This window comes from Astyanax mexicanus, chromosome 3 (genome assembly GCF_023375975.1).
Source record: "Astyanax mexicanus isolate ESR-SI-001 chromosome 3, AstMex3_surface, whole genome shotgun sequence".
Classification (NCBI taxonomy): Eukaryota; Metazoa; Chordata; class Actinopteri; order Characiformes; family Acestrorhamphidae; genus Astyanax; species Astyanax mexicanus.
The window spans coordinates 58,316,035-58,336,313 of record NC_064410.1 but is presented as its reverse complement, the minus strand read 5'-3'; the positions used below and the strand labels follow the sequence as shown (position 1 = coordinate 58,336,313).

The 20,279-nt window shown below is 37.8% G+C and overlaps 1 protein-coding gene across 1 annotated transcript; it reads left to right on the top strand.

The window, feature by feature from the left end:
- The first annotated feature begins 859 nt into the window (after positions 1-859).
- Positions 860-10,335, top strand: LOC111192627 (uncharacterized). The gene is made up of 10 exons (XM_049475539.1): positions 860-917; positions 3,239-3,336; positions 3,524-3,658; positions 3,950-4,128; positions 4,822-4,958; positions 5,462-5,555; positions 5,745-6,074; positions 6,195-6,366; positions 7,147-7,286; positions 7,822-10,335. The coding sequence occupies exons 2-10, from the start codon at positions 3,243-3,245 to the stop codon at positions 8,143-8,145; spliced, it is 1,605 nt and encodes a 534-aa protein (XP_049331496.1). The 5' UTR covers positions 860-917; positions 3,239-3,242; the 3' UTR covers positions 8,146-10,335.
- Positions 10,336-20,279: the final 9,944 nt, after the last annotated feature.

The following is a 20,279-nucleotide window of genomic DNA, read 5'->3' as shown; positions in this document are numbered from 1 at the left end:
CACTTAGCAAAACCACAGCAACCACTTAGCAACATCACAGCAACCACTTAACATCACAGCAACTACTTAAGGAAACCACAGCAACCATTTAGAAATACCACAGCAATTGGCTTTGGAATACCACAGCAACCACTTAGGAATTCCCCAGCAATGATTAAATAGAAATACCACAGCAACTACTTAAGAATACAACAGCAATGACTTTGGAACTACTTAGGCATTCGACAGCAACCACTAAGCAAAATCACAGCATCTACTTAGCAAAACCACAGGAACCGCTTAGCACCACCACTGCAACCACTTAGTAATACAAAAGTAACCTTTTAGCAAAACCACAGCAATCATTCAGGAATACCACAGCAACCAATTTAAAATACCATAGCAATCACTTTGAAATACCACTGCAACCACTTAGCAAAACCACAGCAACCACTGTTCACAGCAACTACTTAGGGAAACCACGGCAACCATTTAGAAATGCCACAGCAATGACTTTGGAATACCACAGCAACTACTTAGGAATACAACAGCAATGACTTTGGAACTACTTCGACAGCAACCACTAAGCAAAATCAGAGCATCTACTTAGCAAAACCACAGGAACCGCTTAGCACCACCACTGCAACCACACAGCAAATGTGCCAGTGTTAATTTTTCAGGGTTGGTGTAAATTAGAAGGGGTTACTAGTAATTTTACTCAGAATTGATCAATATTAACTTCCTCGGGAGTCAGTCCCAAATAGTGTCAGAGTTAATATCTGTCGTTATGAGAATATCTCTGAATTTACACTGTGACTCGTTAGATTGGCCACACCCACCCTTTGAATCGCCTGCTGGAGTGGCGTGGGACACTCTCAGCAGCAGCAGCAGCAGCGGCACTCAGCCATACTTCGTCGTGAAAATCTCTCCTTTCTATGGTAAGTTACGTTTTGGTCGATAAAAGTGTCACTTTGGGATTGATATAACCGTTTTATGGTTGATTTTGTCTGCTGGGTAGCAAAGCGAATTAACTTGACTAACTTTAGCTTAGCATGCTAGCTGGCAAACGCTGCACTGGACCAGTGTTTAGGAAACAAAAGTCCCTCAAATAAAATATGGTGTTCATATGGGAAGGATTTTTGTGTAATATGGATGGATTGAAAATGCTGTACTCGATTGGACTGTTGTATGTCGACATTTCACATGTGCAACGCACGGTGTAAGTAGGGCTATGTGGCTAGTTTGGTATATTTGGTGTTGGGTTAACTGATACATTTTTGGTTTCCTATGAACGTTTATTGATAACACATCGGCTTTTGGGTCTGCTATGCTTGCCACCCATCCCTCGAAATACGGAACCGTCATGGTAGTTAAATCATGCGCCTCATATTGAACCGGTAAGGGACGCGTGTCGCGTATTTTCATGAATGATTAACCTCTTAACACGCCTTGGCCCGCCGGCGGGCCAGAAATCCGCATAAATTATTAAAAAAATATTTGCTTGTGGTTATCTGAGTTACTGTAGGGTCAATATAGACAAGCTCTAGGTCATTTTATCTTTATATATTCTCAAATATTAAATATTCCAGTGTCAATATACCTTGCAGAAAAGTTTTTATGAAAAAATATGAGTTATGATATGAACATTCATATTTTTCATAACGACATAGTTTACCAACGGGGGCTAAGATATACATCAAATGAACGGGTAGACTCTCAGGATTACGGAGATATGAGTCTTTCCTCTCTAAAGTGTACCGTTACTGAGTTACAAGCAAATAGTACGTTTTTTAAACTCCAGATTAAAAAGAAAGAAAACTCTGAGAGCGGCGCGCTGAGGAGCCCCTCCCCCCGCCCCAGCGGCTCAGAGAGAAACAATAACACTCACCCCGTACAGCAGACTGAGAGCTTCAATTCATCACCAAACTCGACCTGATACTCCTCTCCAGTCTGTAGAAATCCTCAGGGAAGCGTAATGAGCGCTCCCAAAAAGCGGCGGATGATCTTATTAATGCCTTCACTAATTAATTCATATAAATTCAGCCGTAAGTCCAAGCGAAACCGTTCCAACGCTTCCTGATTCCTACCTAGAAACTGAGTCGTCACTCAGACCTTTCGGCCAATCAGAGACGGAGAAATGGAGTCAGGAGTCAGGCCGAATTTAACAGCTGTGTCCAGCCTTGGACTAATCAGAGAGACTTTTCTCCGAGACTTCACACTTCTGGCTTATTCTATGGCCCTGTAGAGAGCGTGTTAGGCCCATTTAGTACAGGAAAGGTAGTCAGTCTCGTTTTTTAAAGGCTTTATGTCAGAATAGGCCTGTTCTTTGCTGAAAGTTTATTATTTACTCTAGGTGCAATATCTTTTAAACTATAAGACCTTTTAATTCCAAATTTTACAGAGTGAAAGTAGACCACTAATGGAACAAGTTTAAATAAAAAATGTATATGACCACAAGAACTGACCAAGTTATAGGCTCTAAAACATGAATTTAAAATAAAAATTTTGAAAAGCGCCTAGATTTTTTTTGTTGTTTTTATCATATTCTGACCACTGGGGATCCATTTCAACATCTTTAAGTATTTCTAATAAAACTTCAAAGGCTTTTAAATAACAATACTTCATGAAACTGTCTCTACTTTATATCCTGTTTGAGTATAAGGCCTCAAGATTTGTGTGTAAAATTCAGGCGGAAAATGGCAAAAACAGGCCATTAAGGAGGTTAAGAGGTTAAAGCTAGAACATTGACAACACGTCACCCGTATATCAACTCTAGCTGTTGTTGTGAGCGCGACCCAGTTGAGCGTCTATGCTCGGTGCTCCATAATATTGAACTAGAACTAATAAGTACCTTTATGAAACCGTGGTCTGTGCCTGTCTGATCATGTTAAACGTTTTCCACACAAAGAGAGTTAGTTCGAGGTGTCTTGCGCGTTGCAACTTGCAGACCCTCGGTAAGAGTTGACTTGGTTAAAAAAGTTAGCCTTGACAAGTGTGCATCGGATGGGAAGCTCTCATGCATGTTGTCAAGCCTACTATATCTTACAGTTCCCTCAAATATTCGTTCACAAAACACAGGAAAAGGGTTTTTTTTACAGTAACTAAATTTTTACTTCACATTCCTTCATCAGGGTCAGTGTCACGTTGTCTGTACTGTAATTGTAGTGTTCAGTCACCCTCCTCCTCACACCAGGGCGAGGATCACTGTAAATGTAAGAACTTAGGACTACCTCAAGTAATGCCATTTTTGTCTTTAAAGCAACATGCTGGTTCCTGTAGAATATAATGGAGTCAGCAAATGGGTCAGGGTACCACAGGCCGAGGAGGAGTACAGTTACTCCCAGTTTTTGCAAGCAGGTAACTGTTAGGCTAATTTGACTGTCATGTTTATTTGTGCTTTGAAGGTTTTACAGTGTCTTTGTTGGAAACTGCAGATGACAATTATATTTCCCACTAACCCCATAGTATTTATAGTCCATCAGCTTTGCTCAAGGCATGGTTGTTGTTCCCAAACCTTGCTTATTGACAGTTTCTTGTGTTTCAGTGCTGGCGAAATTCAATTTGCCAGATTCTACTTCTTTGAGGCTGAAGGATTCATCTAATGTGGAAGTGGATTCAGACATATTTGATGAACTCTTAAAGTCATCAGGGGTGTTTTTCAAGGCAGAGGAATGTAATGGTAAGTGATTGCAGACTTATAGATGTTATTAATTGTTATGTTTTGTTTGTTTTCTACAAAAGGTAAATTGAGCTGTAACATATTTCCTGTCTTGGTCACTAGGCTATATGCACAGCACACATTCACTACCTTTTTTCCTGCCTTACATTATTGGACAAACTGATTAATCCAGGTGTGTTTGAACATAGTTGTGAGATCAAACACACCTGGATTAATCAGTTTGTCCAAGAATGTAAGACCGGAAAGCAGGAGCAGGATTGTCAATTGTCACAATGCTATATTTTTTCTTAGGTATCCCTACTGATGTGACGTTCTTAGAGGGCTCATCTTCATCTGACTGGTCACCATCACCATCATGTGTGTCCCAAGGGTCATCATCAGGTACTGACTCAACAGTGATACTGGAATCTACAAAGACTCGGAGAAGACAGCTGATTGAAGGGCCCCTGGATGGCAATGTTGCAAGAGATGTAAGTTAACCAAATGCTATTGACCCTGATGTCAATTAGACCAATGTCGAGCCTTATATTAAAGTTTCACAATAAGAATATTAGTACTGTAACTTCAGTAGGTGTTGGACATAGAGGTAGAACATAACACTAGAGTGGATCCCGCCCCCTTTTCACGGCAGTCCGTGGCAGCCATTTTTTGGAGGTAGACCTGAGAAATGGAAATGAATGGAGAAGGAGGCTCATCTCTCAAAAATGGCTTAATAATGTGAAAAATGTCCATCAACACGCTATGCAAGGACAATAGTTGAAGAGTGTTGCTAAATATCTACATGATTTTTATAATTTGATTTTTAAATGTATTTTGTCGACTCATATGATTTAAGTACATATTTAGCCTGACATTTCAAATCTGGTCTTTGATTAATGTGTTACTTCATATTCACACAGTTTTAGTCAATTTTTTGAGTTTGGCATGTTCTCCATTGATTTGCATTGACTGAATGTGCCTACACTACCTACACAAGATGGGAGGGTGCATGTGCCGTCATGAATTGCAGTGTCAACTCTACTGTTATGTTCTTCCTCTATGGTGTTGGACTGCAGATGCTCTGCTATGATGGCTAATTCTTATTTCTCATGCCAAACAACTGTTACATCAGATGAAATACCTACTGTACTTGCAGTGTGAATGATATGCAATTGTTGTTTCAGATTGTTAGAGATGCTCTGTGTTCAAAGGCCAGTGGGAAAGAAATACTAGAAGAGTACAAGAAAACAAGCACCATCAGTGATGTTACAAGAAGGAAGATGGTCAACATTCTTGTGGCAGATATGGTGGAGTACCATGGGTAAGTAAATGCACTTGCAATATCGGATTGTGGTTGTTTAAATTTCTCATTAGTTTTTATTTTTACTCAGCTATTCCTTTTGCTCTTCAGTTTTAATTGAGCTGTTTATTTTACTAAGCTGATGTTATCTGATATTCATTTATTTTTGTATTATTGCAGAATTTATTCATCCTAATTTTTTTTACGTTCTGCTTAACCCATTGATGCCTAAAGCACCTGCAAAAAAACGCCTGCTAAATGCCGTAGCCCCTTTGGGAAAATGTGCTGTAAACCTACAAAAACCTAAATATCTCAGTGTCCCTAGCACATAAAAAAACATGAAATTAATTGCATTTAAAAGTCAAGATCCTGTTCTTGCACCCATAACCCCGAATGCTGCATAATGCATCTCCAGACACTAGGGTCAATGTTGCGCTATGCATCATCTGGCATCAATGGGTTAACTTTAATAACAAGTACTCATGAATGAAATTTGCCATTTTTGGTGATCTCTTTCTTCCTAGGAGGGTACCTCCAGTAAATGTGCGGAACCTCTATGCACTTGGGATTACAACACTGTTCCCAAAATTGAGTGACCCAGATTCCAAGAATGGCTATGTGAGTGCAAACCATAATGCATCCTAGTATAATCTGTGTATATTTGTAGAACTTTTTTGTCAATAGCAAGTCTGCCAGTCCTGGGTGTGGCATCCCTCATCTGTCGTTCTCACTGCGGTCTTTTAAAAGGTTTTCCTGGAGTTTTTTTTTCCCCAGGTGGTATGAGTCTCTGTTTTTCTTTATCAACAGGAACATTTTTATGATCATCAGAGTGGTTCCGGGTATCTAGCGTGGAGGCTGAAAACTGTTCAGCGGACCTCTACTCAAGACCGCAAGAAATCCAAGACAACTTTCCAAGAGGGCCCCAAGACTCCACGCAGTATCCATTCAGATGAGAAGCAGTTGACTGGGGATGAATGCAAGGAAGCCATATCGGCGATGAAACACTCAAGTGATGCAATCCTTGTCAGAAATAAGATGAAGGCCACATTCCAGCACAGACAAAGAGTCATTCAAGACCCAGAAAGTGCCTCTACTGTCCTCGACCTCTTTCCCAGATTCTTAGATACACCTGGCTTGGTAAGCATAAAATGCATTCCTGTCAATTTTGTGGTTGCCTTATTTTGCTTGACTGTTTAATTGATGCCCATGGTGCCATGGCAACTGTGTTCTCTTCCACTTCATCTTTTCTGTTTTAAGATCGACCAAGACTTCTCAATGATCTTTGGTGAGGAGGTGTCTGGTAAATTCCTCTCCAAGTGGCCAACCTTTTTCAAACCGAGAGTCATCGCAGATTGCTGCAAGAACCTAACTCCGAGTCCGGTTGTTGATGAGCTGCTTCTGTCTGCACAACAAGAGTCTGATGATGGTGGTAAGTGTTAACAGGCTTCATGATTTTAATAATCTGCACACATCCATTACTACCTGAACTTGAGGCTGCTCCTGGTTTCCTGTCTTGCATTATTGAACCAACTGATTAATCCAGGTGTGTCTGACATTACAACTATGGTCAAATACAGTAATGTAAGACAGGAAACCAGGAGCAAACTCAAGTTCAGGAAGTAGCATATGTGTATATAGCCCACTGAATAGTAGATACAGTAGATTACTCATGCTTTCAGTGCAAAAAGAAAATAGGACATTGTTGTGTCCTCATGTCTTTCTCCCCTTTACTACAAATTATGTTTGTACACACTGCATCTTACTGCTAACCATATTCAATCCATCATGTAATTAAAGGTGCACTGTGTAGGATGTGACCAGAGTAGGTATTGTAACTATGCTGCTCATTGTAACGGTTGTCTACTGCCAAATTTGATCTTTTCATGAATATTTACTAAATAATGAACTGATATTTACTAGTATGACCAAAGTACAGTAAGTTTTGCCGCTAAAATGGTGTATTTCTGGACATTCAAAATGGCGGATAATGGAGAAGATTCACCTTTTCATGTATGAAAAGTGCAATTTTTCCAGTCATAATGAATACTTACAATTACTTTGTAGATGGTGGTGGTGTGTATTTGTGAAAAATGTAACATTTATGAATGGGCAGCATGAATTCTTGAAACAGCTAAAATATTACACAGTGCACCTTTAAAGAAAACTGAACTGTAACTGATGCCCCAATATGTCTCTTCTATTTATGCAGTTTGGCATTCTGAGGAGTGGGATTCTGAGATGGCTGCCATCCTGCTTCTGCTTCACCTCCTGCCTCCAACAGTTAAAGGCAAGAAGAGTGGCAAGATGAGTGCGTCGGAGGCTACTCGACGCCTGATCAAGTTCATGAAGGTATTTTCTTAGGACTGTACATCACCAAAGCAAGGTTTTCAGGACCCAATATGACATTGTAATTCTTTAGATGCAGTTAAATAGTTTTTAAAAGTAATACATCCATTTATCACACAAAAATAAATTAATGTTGTGTACATTCATCAATCCATGCCTTGAATTCATCATTAATTCATCAAGTTGTGTATTGTTCACATCCATTCATGCATTCATTCGCCCATGAATTAAAATGCCTTGAGTAAAAAGCATTTCATCACACTCACTCAGTCACAGGGTCAGGCATCCATTCATATAGTCAGTAGCACATTATTAAAATGACTTGAGTAAAAAACATTTCATCACACTCACTCAGTCACAGGGTCAGGCATCCATTCATATAGTCAGTAGCACATTATTAAAATGACTTGAGTAAAAAACATTTAATCACACTCACTCACTCACTCGTGGGGTCAGACATCCATTCATACAGTCAGTCACACATTAATTCAAATGGCTTGAGTAAAAACATCACTCACCCTCACTTTTTCACTGACAGGTGGGATCAAGCATGGAGACCTTCCTTAAAGAAACTGGCCTTAAACAGCCCTTTCTGCTCGGTGTTGGAGAAAGAAGCAGCTGCATCCAGGACTTCTACATCATCCTGGACCAGAAGGCCATTCCCTGCAGGATGCAGACCCCAGTTGCTGCCTTTGATGAGCTTTTCAAGGCGCATTATGCTTTTGCTGTGTCGTATGATGATGCCCTGTCCAGCTTCTTCATCTTCATCCAAACCACTGTGTATGGCATTGACGTCGGCAAAGTGAAAGAAAGTCCCAGGGTAAAAGAAATAAGAGCAAGACTTCTTCACTGTGAGGTTTGAAGACTGTACATTTTGACCAGAAATGTACACATGTTACCTTTGTAAACTACACCACACCAGATGTTCAATGTTATTTAGACATTTGAAGTTTCAGCATGGATTGTATCCCGCAAAGTCTCTGCGATTGAACTGTGGAGAACCTGGTTGTTTTAACACTTTTTGTACGTATTCTGGTTACCAACGTCACCTTTCTCGAGTGCATAAAGACTGCTTTGATCCAGATCCTGTCACCAGTTTCGAATTTGAGGCTGTGGCTGGACCTTCCACACCAGTGAATGTGGATCCTCCTGTGAAGGTTACTACACATGTTCCTGTTGAAAAGAAACATATTCGGGACATGTGCAGCTCTGTTATTGCTCAGGTTCAAGCCTCAGGTGTTCCAGAGAGCACTGTGCAGTATCTAGTTAATTCAATAGAGGAACTGGTTAATGATGTTCATGCTCACGCAAAGGAAGCTGTTGTTAATTGTTTGTCTTCTGATGCATCAAGAGAAACTTTGGAGAGAGTTGAGAGTTGTTTTGATCAACTAGAAAACCCTTTTTCGTGTCTGAACACAGAATCTAAAAGGATGAGGCATTTTGAAAAGAAATGGAATATAGTAGAGCCTGTAGAGCATGTTCTGGGTGTCCGTTTTGATGTAAGAAGAGACAGAAGAACAGGCACATATAGGCAAGTTCCAGTCAATGATAAGTTCATGTATGTGCCTATCCGTGGGTCTCTCTCATCAATGTTTAGTAACAAGGAACTCTGTAACAGTTTCAAAGAAGTAAAACCACACCAGGAGGGATTATACAGAGATATAAGTGATGGGTCCTACTTTAAAAATCATAGTTTATTTTCTCACCACGAACATGCTCTTCAGATCCAACTCTACTATGATGAAATAGAGACGGCTAATGCTCTAGGATCAAAAAAGGGAGTGCACAAACTTGGATGTGTTTATTTTGTTTTGAGAAATTTATCACCAAAGCTCAATTCTGTGTTAATGAATATTCACGTTGTTGCTCTTTTTCACTCAGAGGACCTTAAGAAATATGGATTTGAGCCAATTTTGAAGCCACTTATCGATGATTTAAAGATTCTGGAGACTGAAGGAATACAGTTGCCCTTTTTAGCTACACCTGTGAAGGGTTCAGTCATTCAGGTCACAGGAGACAATTTAGCTCTACATGCACTCTTTGGTTTCGTCGAATCATTCAGTGCGACATACTGCTGTAGGTTATGTTTAACTGAAAAAAGGGAATATCAGTCAGTTTTCACTGAAGATCACCCAGGTTTAACCCTACGTACAAAAGATCTTCATAAAGAGCATGTTCGTGTTATCCAGGAAAATCCTGCTTTGAAATCAACATTTGGTGTCAAACGAGACTGTCCACTCAATTCCCTCCAGTTTTTCCATTCGTCAAACAATTATGCTTTGGACATAATGCATGACCTGTTAGAGGGAGTGGTGCAATATGAGTTAAAGCTTGTGTTTCAGTATCTGATCAAAAATTCAATATCCCTGAGTTCGTTGTCTGAAAGAATCCATAGCTTTAATTATGGGTATACTCAAAGAAACAACAGGCCAAGTGGGCTTAAGCTTGATGACAACAGCAAAGATCTTGGACTCAATGCTATTCAGTCTTGGTGCCTTCTCCGCAATGCCCCACTGATATTTGGAGATTTGGTTGAAAGAGAGGATACCTGTTGGCAATTGTTACTCCTTTTAATTCAAATTGTTAACATTGTGTTTTCACCCACTGTATCTCATGGATTGACTTGTTATTTGAAACATCTCATTTTTGAACATCACACCCTTTTTAAATCCATCTTCCCAGAGCACAATCTCATTCCCAAACATCACCATATGATCCACTACCCCAGCGCTATTAGAAGAATTGGGCCACTAATACACATTTGGTGTATGCGGTTTGAAGGGAAGCACAATTTTTTTAAGAAATCTGTAAAAAACTTCAAAAATATTGCTAAGACTCTAGTTAAGAAACACCAGGCTCAGTTGGCATTTCATTTTGAGAACTTTACTTTTCAGAGATTACAGTTTGGTCCTATCTTAGAAGTCCCGGTCAGCAGTATAGAGGGTGGAGAGGTGCTGAATGAAGTGTTTGATGAGTCATCTGTTTCCACCACTTCCTGGATCAAAAACTATGGCACAGAGTATCAAGTTGGGATGTATGTGATAACTGGAGTTGAAAATGAGATGCCCTTGTTCAACAGGATTGACAGTATCATTGTTAAAGACAGAAATGGCTATCTTTTGATTTGTAAAGTCTCAAATGTTTTTTTTTGATGAGCATTTAAATGCATTTGGCATTGAGGAGAAAAATGAGGTTTTCTCAGTGATCTCTGTAAATGATTTGTTATATTACAGACCTTGTGATAGGCAATTTTCAAATGACAGAGATGATCAAGTGTACCTTGTTCCATATTGTAATTATATGTGAATCCATGCAAACTGTTAATTGTTAATGTGGTGTGGTGGCCATTTAATAAGATAAAATTTCTAAAGAAGTTTTTGCCTTGTGTGTTTTTGAGATGGGTTTAGTGGGTGGTTGTGTTGGTTAAGGGTGGGTGGGTTTATTAGTAATCAAACTTTACACCCATTGGTCTGAATGCATTGGAAGTCGGTGTAGCATTTTCAACCACAGTAGTGTAACATTTTATTAAAATGACACTAGTGGAGAGTACAAGTGACACTAGCTGGTGTTAGATTTTAACTCCCAACAGTGTTGAAATTACTAGATGTAAGTGTATAAATATAGTAGTGTGGTGTAAAATTAACACTTAAATGTGTTGATTTTTAACTCCTTAAAGTGTGGAAACAACTATGGCTGAGTGTAAAAATATTAACACTTGACACTAGGAAAGTGTTAGTCAGTGATAATGCTAATTCCCCATAGTGTTAAAAAAATAACTCTATCTGAGTGTAAAAATATTAACACTAGTGTTAGTGTAACATTAACACTGAAAAGAGTGGACGCATATACACACTCACTCAGTGTTAAATTTAACACTCTCCGAGTTGATTTAACACTGGCATTTTTGCTGTGCACTTAGGAATACAAAAGTAACCTTTTAGCAAAACCACAGCAATCATTCAGGAATACCACAGCAACCACTTAGCAGCACCATAACAACCAGTAAGCAGCACCACAGCAACTACTTAGGAAAACCACAGCAACCACTTATGAATACCACGGCATCAACTTAGGAAAACAACAGCAACCTCTTAGCAACATCAGAGCAACTACTTAGGAAGACATCACAGCAACCACTTAGCAATACCATAGCAGTCAACTTGGTCCACATCTTTTTCAGAAGATAATATAATAAGTTCAGGGGAAACGCTGATGGCTGTGCAGAGCTGAGACTCAGTCTGCTGCTGCTGCAGAATAAATCAGACTAACCCTGACAGGATCTGACAGAGGGAAATCTACTGCTCGGGAAAAAGCTCCGTTTACACAGGCTGCTGCGGCGACGGCGGCGACAGACAGGGCCAGACGCCAGGCGCGTAATCTCTGCCGGCATTTTGTTTGCGCTAATGAGGAGTTGGTATTAAAGGTCACGCCGGCCGCACACCTCCAGCTCGCTAAGCCAACACTGTAAGTGTGCTCAAGCCTCAGAATTCCAACCGCCTGTTAGATCCTCCATTACCCAGTGATTGGGAGCGAGGCTATGGGAAATAGTTCTCCTTTTTTCAGCGCAGTTACAAGGGGGATAGGTTAAATATCCAATTTCACTCAGTCAGTTTCTTCCACAAAAAGTAAATATCCCCGCTGAAATTGCTCTGGAAGTCAAACGCCGTGTTGAACAGAGGAGAGGAACTGTACTGAGAGAGGAGTGCAGTGTTTCCAGCAAAAAATCTACTCAATTATTAAATCAATGGAAGTTCCACTGTCAGCAGCAGGCCTATATTTATATATATATATAACCTGTAGAACATCATGTACAAAACCCAGATTTTATTATTTAGTCAATCTCAACAGTTATGCACTATATAGACAGTTTTTGTATTGACACACTTGCTAATACATTAAGGTTTTTGTCTCCGTTTTGGCCTTCCGTCCACATGAAAACGGCGTTTTCGGTCACTGAAAACGGAGGTTTTCGAAAACGCTTCCCAAGGTGGAGATTTTTGAAAACCCTGTGTGGACGGGGGAAAACTGAGGTTTTTGAAAACGCTGACGTCTCACAGCAAGTCTGCGCATGTCTGCTTTTTGTTTACATTAGCGTATATATCGTGAGGGGACTAATTTCGGCGCAACAGCAGCGAACTCTGGCCGTTTACAGCATATTTACACCCAGCTGATCCAACTAATGAACTAAATGCCCTCTGTTTACTCCACTGCCTCTCTGTATTTTACAGCGGGTCAGTAATGTGGGTTATAGTGATTTGTTTATAGACTCTGATTAAGTTTAATATGCAGTGAAAAAATAAGATGTTTGGTGTTTTTGGCTCGTTGTTTTAGTAATTACATTAAGCAACGTTAAGATTCGTCCTTATAATATAGCTGGGTTAGCTCTGTGGTTTTGGAGTAACACTAATGCTATACTGCTGTATCACTCAGCTCACCTCAGCCAGTGCTGATATTTAGTTAGTTAATAAGCTTGTTGTAATGAGTATAAAACAGTGACCGTAATTTTTAAAAACGGAGACAAAAACCTCCGTTTTTAAAAATATCCGGCTTCGTGTGGATGGGGCCTAAGTATGTAGTAATCAGATTGCTGGAGTTATCTTAATTATTCAAGCAGTCATTGTGAGTAGTCAAGTGGACATCATGCTCCAATTTCTTAGATCAGAGTAAAATCTTATAATTAAAAATTCAAATATTGAAGAAAAAAAAACAGTCTTTGTCCCATTAACTTTAAAATAAATTAGATTTGTTTGATATGAACCCAACATGGTACTGTATACCCAAAATGGTAAAATAAGGCTCCTTTTTAATGGGTTTATAAATAGTTTATAAATTAGTTTATTCATTTGTATTAATTACATTATAAACCATGAATAAGCAGTAATAACATAGTAATAACATGAATAGTAAGAGCAACAGTGGCCTGTTATGTACCAAATAGTGATTAGTTCCACATTCATTTATACTGTCAAACCTCAGATCTTACTAGATGCTTATCATACTTTGTGTTATCTATCAGTCAGAATTAACATATCTGTTAATAACTTTATTAATTTAACTATAATAACATATTAAATGACTTAACTGATTTTCTATTATTTCTACTATTCTATTATTTTATAACATATTAAAATATATATATTTTAACTGTTGTTATTAATATGTATGTGTAAGTGCTTATTTATGTTCACGTATTTACCACTTCATTTATAACCATTAATATCTCCATTATAAACTATTTATAAACCCTTTATAAAGGAGCCTCAAGCCCTCAAGATATTTCTTGTTTTGTCTCATCAGCTTCATTTTATTTGCTAATATATATATATATATATATATATATATATATATATATATATATATATATATATATATATATATATATATATATATATATACAGTGCCCTCCATAATTATTGGCACCCCTGGTTAAGATGTGTTCTTTAGCTTCTCATAAATTGAGTTTTGTTCAAAATAATATAGGACCACGATGGGAAAAAAAAGTAAAGTCCAACCTTTAACTCAAGTAAATTTTAAGGGGGAAATAAAATCCCTGACTAAGAAATAATTATTCTTCATAAAATCACCTGTTCCACAATTATTGGCACCCCTAACAATTCTTAGGAAATAAATTTAATAAAAGTATTTCTGTCACTTCTACAGTAGTTTACGAAGTTGATCAGAGTATGTAGGAATGTTTAATTAGTAATTCACAACTTCCTGTTTCCCTGGGGTATAAATATGACGTGACACAGAGGCCATTTATCTTCAACATGGGAAAGACAAAGGAACATACCATTCAAGTGAGGCAGATGTGTGTTGACCTTCACAAGTCAGGCAATGGCTACAAGAAAATCGCTACTCGCCTACACCTGTCCATATCTACTGTCAGAGGAATTATTAAGAACTTTAAAACAACTGGAACAGTGGTAAACAAGCCTGGACGAGGACGCAAGTTTATTTTGCCACCACGCACAGTGAGGAGGATGATAAGAGAAATAAAAAGTTCTCCAAAGCTCACTGTTACAGAATTGCAACAAATGGTAGCTTCTTGGGGTCACAAAGTCTCCAAAACAACCATCAGGCGCTATCTACATGCCAACAAGCTGTTTGGGAGGCATGCACGGAAGAAACCATTTCTCACTCACAATCATAAACGCAAACGTTTGGAGTTTGCTAAGCGGTACTATGACTTCAACTGGGACCGTGTGCTTTGGTCAGATGAAACAAAGATAGAGCTTTTTGGCAACAAATGCTCTAAGTGGGCCTGGCGTAACACAAGAGCTGAGTATGCAGAAAAGCACCTCATGCCCACTGTGAAATACGGCGGGGGATCAGTGATGCTGTGGGCCTGTTTCTCTTCTAAAAGCCCTGGGAACCTTGTTAGGGTGCATGGCATCATGAATGCTCTAAAATACCAGGACATTTTAAAACAAAATCTGGTGGCTTCTGCCCGAAAGCTGAAGATGGGTCGTCACTGGGTCTTTCAGCAAGATAATGACCCTAAACATGTGGCCAAATCTACATAGAAATGGTTCACCGCACACAGAATCAAGCTCCTCCCATGGCCATCTCAGTCCCCAGACCTCAACCCCATTGAAAACCTGTGGGGTGAGCTGAAGAGGAGAGTGCAGAGGAGAGGACCCAGGTCGTTGGATGATTTAGAGAGAATGTGCAAAGAGGAATGGTCAAAGATCCCTCTTTCTGTATTCTCCCATCTTGTGAAACATTACAGGAGAAGATTAGGTGCTGTTTTGTTGGCAAAAGGGGGTTGTACAAAGTATTAACATCAGGGGTGCTAATAATTGTGGCACACATGATTTGATGTTAAATAATTATTTCTTAATGTGGGATTTTTTTCCCAAGGTTGTATTTTACTCTTTTTTTTCCATCGTGGTCCTATATTATTTTGAGCAAAACTCAATTTATGAGAAGCTAAAGAACACATCTTAACCAGGGGTGCCAATAATTATGGAGGGCACTGTATATATATATATATATATATTAGCAAATAAAATGAAGCTGATGAGAAAAAGCTGATGAGAAGCTTTTGAGAAAAAGCTGATGAAAAGCTGATGAGAAGCTGATGAGAAAAAATAGTTTTGATGTCTTCAGTATTAATCTTTAATGTAGAAAATTATAAAAAAGAAAAAAAAACATTAATTAAGAAGGGGTATGTCCAAACTTTTGAAAGGTACTATATATATATTATCTTAATTAATGTTTTTTTTTTCTTTTTTTATAATTTTCTACATTGAAGATTAATACTGAAGACATCAAAACTATGAAGGAACAGATATGCAAGTATGAAGTTAACTAAAAAGCTATGTTCTTCTAACTAGCCATATTTTGCTGAGATGACAGTTTTGCACATCTCTGTTGGATTTTCTCAGAAAGTTTTATGAGGTAGAATCACCTGGAATTCAGGCTTTCAGTTAACAGCTGTGCTGAACTCGTCAAGAGTAATTACTTGAATTTATTGTCTCATAACGTGTTTGAGAGCATCAGTTGTAAAGTAGTGAAGAGGTAGAGTTACAGGTATACTGTGAATAGTGAATATTGGAGTAATGTTTTAATCCAGATTATAATAATCAATAACTACTCAACTAACAACTAAGTAAAGAAAAAAATACTTTAAGAAATGAAGGTCAGTCAATTCGAAACATGTCAAGATCTGTGAAACTATCCTCAAGTGCAATAGCAAAAAAATTAAATTAAATACTTTATGATGATGAAACTGGCTCTCATCAGGACTGGCCCAGGAAAGGAAGAGCAAGAGTCCCCTCTGTTGCACAGGATGAGTTCATCAGAGTTACCAGATTCAGTAGCTGCAAGTTAACAGCTCCCCAGATAAGAGCTTCTAAATGCTTCTTCACAGAATAGTTTGGTTTAACACTTTTAAGTTATTTTAAATTCATTTTGTGTTCCTTCATAGCCCTGATCACTTCAGTATTCATTATTATTACTATGTCGGGAAACATTTGACTGGTATTATATGTTATATTATGTGCGCTAGAGAGTCTTATTCTTATGGCAGTAGTCTCTACAGGTATTAGACAAGCTGTGCACTTGTGTGCATTTATGTGCATTTGCACATGTGTGTCCGTATCAATGGGTTCAGCCTACAGTAGCTGGAAACAGTGTTCATGAGGATGCTGAAACTGTGGGTATATATTGTGTGTGTGTTTCTATAACAGAAAGTGAAAAGCTGGAATTGTAATAAGCTTTTTTAGTCTCAACCTTGAGGCGTGACTGACCCCCGGTCTCTACAGCACGCGTGCAGAAGCTGGGAGGAAGTGAGGGATCAGGCTTTACGAGATGAAATATGGCGACTTGTCTTCCATAAACAGGGCGTATCTCAGCGTCAGCGTGCTAATAACTGCAGGCATGCTACTCATGCTATGTAATGGGGTAAGGAAGGAATGATAAAGTGTGTTTCCTTTTCTATTCTCCTCACTCTGCTTCTTAAACCTCCGAACGGCACCCGGCCCAAAGATTAATAATTGATGACAGCTCGGAGTCTATGGCCGAGAGAGTTTTCATTAATATCACAATGGAGCCAATCTTCCAACCCAGCCCTCTCCACTGTTGTCTTCAGACAGAAGCTGTACACACCGAGGCTCCAGCACCCGACTCTGCCCAACCTTAACCCTTAGAACCCTACGGATGGGTTTTCAGTTCAAAATCGCACCTTGTGTTCTCAGCTTAATTACTCAGGAATCAATTTACACATAAACATAATCCATAAAGCTAAATCTACAAGAAACCCATTGAGAAGAACACCTAAAAAAGTGAGATCTCCTTCCCCAACCAATATTATTTACCTTTAGTGCTTCAAACATATTTATATGATGTTTCAAAACCAAATAATATCAGTAAATAAAGACTCAAAAGTGTCCACAGAAAAAGTGTGAAACTACCTGCTTTACTCAAACTAAAGCTAGGTATGGTGTGCGCACTACTTTATATATGTTTATAGATTTTACTTGCATATTTGTACTAAGTAGTTATTTTGCACTAAACATTTTTTTTTATTTAAACTAAAAAGTTTAGATTTTTGTATATAGTTTTCTTTGTGTGTCCTGATTATATATAAATACTGAAAGGCATAGGCTGCTCTGAGTGTCAGGTTTTTAGTATCTACATGTATCCTAGAGGTGTGATTATTGATTATCAAGAAAAATAACTCCGCCTGATGCTGTTTCTCCATGTATTTTATCAAAGTAATAATTAATAAGCCATGTAATGAACTCAAATCATCAATATTCTTATGCTTTTGACTCATAAACACTCTAGTCTAACCATTATTGAAAATATATCTTAGGTGTGAATATATTTAAAGTCTATACATTCAAAAATAAGTAAAAAAAAAAAAAACAGTAAATAAAACATAAACATAAAACATGATCAGTTCCAGGAAAATATAACAATTCTGCTTCCTTTCACATTTTAAATGATTATATTTTTGAGCCGCTGTATGTCTTCTGGAGTAAAAGAGATCAGGGCATGTGACTGTCTGATATAATTACTGTGTTATAAGACCTGAAAGAGGAACTGAATACAAAAACGAAGAAAAAACACACCAAAACAGCCTAGAGTTCAAAAGGTTTAGGAGCAGTAAAGCCACTCCATTGAAGTACATAATAACCAAAAAAAGGTGCAGAGCTTTCAGACCTCAAATAATGCAAAGTAAACAAGTTCATATTCATAAAGTTTTAAGAGTTCAGAAATCAATATTTGGTGGAATAACCCTGTTTGGTTTTTAATCACAGTTTTTTTCATGCATCTTGGCATCATGTTCTCTTCCACCAGTCTTACACACTGCCTTTGGATAACTTTATGCCTTTACTCCTGCTGCAAAAAGTCAAGCAGTTCAGTTTGGTTTGATGGCTTGTGATCATCCATCTTCCTCTTGATTATATTCCAGAGGTTTTCAATTTGGTAAAATCAAAGAAACTCATCATTTTTAAGTGCTCTCTAATTTTTTTTACCAGAGCTGTATGAACGTAATAGCGCCATGTCCAATGTTTAGTGCCATTTGTGGGCTAGAGGGATATGACCCCACTGTGGGGCAGTGGATAGAATGATGGTGCTCCATCCAATGGGATGGGATAGAATAGGATGGTATGAATGCAACCAAATCCTGACAGCAATGCTCTAAAACAGGGGTGTCCAAACTACAGCCCGAGGTATTTTAGAAATAGAATGAAAGTTGGCCCGCTGTTAAGCAGGTTTTTATAATGTGAGATTCAAAGTTTGAACGCTAGGTGTCAGAAACGGGCATTTCTAGCGCAGAAAAACGGGCCAAAGAGTCTAAAAGCGGAGAGAGTGAGCATTTCTAGCGCAAAAAAAAAAACGGGCCAAAGAGTCTAAAATTTGCTGTAATTAAAGAGTTTTATATTAAGAGACATAATGAAATTAAACAACAATTTGAAAAATCTTAGTTTACACAACACTGTCAAAGATAAAGATAGTTAAAATGACAAGTAACATGGTGTGTAAATGAAATAATCAGAAAAATGTATTATTTAAAGTGGTATATTTCATTATTTGTTTTATTACAGGGTGTGGCCCGTGACTTCAAATATATTTCTCCTTCTGGCCCCCAACGGAAAAAGTTTGGACACCCCTGCTCTAAAATCTAGGTGTCCCAAATCTTTTTCCATATAGTTTACATGCTAAAAAAGTGATTCTGATTCTCAACTTTTAAGAGAAAGACCTTGCTGGAACAATCCCTCTTAATTTGCTGAGATCATGTATCAGCTTTTTCAGGAGGACAATGTTAGAACCTCTTGGCTTAACCCTCAACTCTCGACCCACTGCGTCTCTCTCTCTCTCACACAGTCTCTCTCACTCTCTCTCTCTCTCTCTCTCTCTCTCCGGTGTGTGTGTGGAGGGAGGAGATAAGTAGTCCTGCCACAGCGCACTGTCACTTGGGTAAGTGTGAGTGATGACCATAGGAGCCTGCTGTTTGGAGCATCTCCTTCACCCCTGCCTCCGTCCCCACTGCTGAGCACACACACGGGGGAAGGATGAGATGGCCTCATTCACACTGCCTTCATTTTTAACCCTTTAATGTCCTCAACCACAAAACAAAACCAAGCAAGGGAAATTTTTACCTTTATTTCTTTAGTTAATGTTTATTAGTTATATTTGTTTAGGGCTGTAATATTAAACAGTAAGGGTTTTTATTGAAACCTCTAATAAACGTTTAAGAGACTTTTTAGAGGAAAATACAATTTCTTGTATCTAGTTATATTATAATTGCACTCTACAAAACCTCTGGGACTAAAACAAAAATCAACACACTGAAAAACAATTATTAAGAAAAAAAAATAAATTAAATATATTTTTGTTTTGTTTTGGGACTAACATTAATAGTTCATTTTAATATTAGTTGCAATATTAATTAGTATTGTTTTTTTTTTTTCAAAAAGAGTCACATTTTGTGGTAAAATCAGAACACAAACCCCTTTACAAAACTACTGGGACTAAAATTAATATGCTTACCTTTAAAATTGCAGCAAACAAAAATCAACACACTCTGATTTGTTTATTTATTTTCTTTTTTGTGTTTGGGATTGACATTATTAGTTAATTTTAATATTAATTAGTATATTTTTTTTCATGTTTAAAACTAATTAGATCACATTTTGTGGAAAAATCAGAACAAAAAACAGAAATACAATAATAATAATAATAATAATAATAATAATAATAATAATAATAATAATAATAATATTGGTATTGGTATGATCATTGCATTCACCAAAACCTCTGGGACTAAAATGTCCAGAAAATATTATGCTCACCTATGAAAATTGCAGCAAACAAAAATCAACATACTCTAATTATAATTTATTAGGATTTTGTCATGTGTAAAAAATAAAGATGAAATGTTGTGGTAAAATCAGAACACAATAATAATAATAATAATAATAATAATAATAATAATAATAATAATAATAATAATAATAATAATAATAATAATATCTAGTT

Excerpts from the sequence above, each read along its gene's own strand:
- LOC111192627 (XM_049475539.1), top strand. The coding sequence starts at position 3,243 with ATGCTGGTTCCTGTAGAATATAATGGAGTCAGCAAATGGGTCAGGGTA. Across the intron at positions 3,337-3,523 it reads CTCCCAGTTTTTGCAAGCAG|TGCTGGCGAAATTCAATTTG; the intron begins GTAACTGTTAGG and ends CTTGTGTTTCAG. Across the intron at positions 4,129-4,821 it reads ATGGCAATGTTGCAAGAGAT|ATTGTTAGAGATGCTCTGTG; the intron begins GTAAGTTAACCA and ends TTGTTGTTTCAG.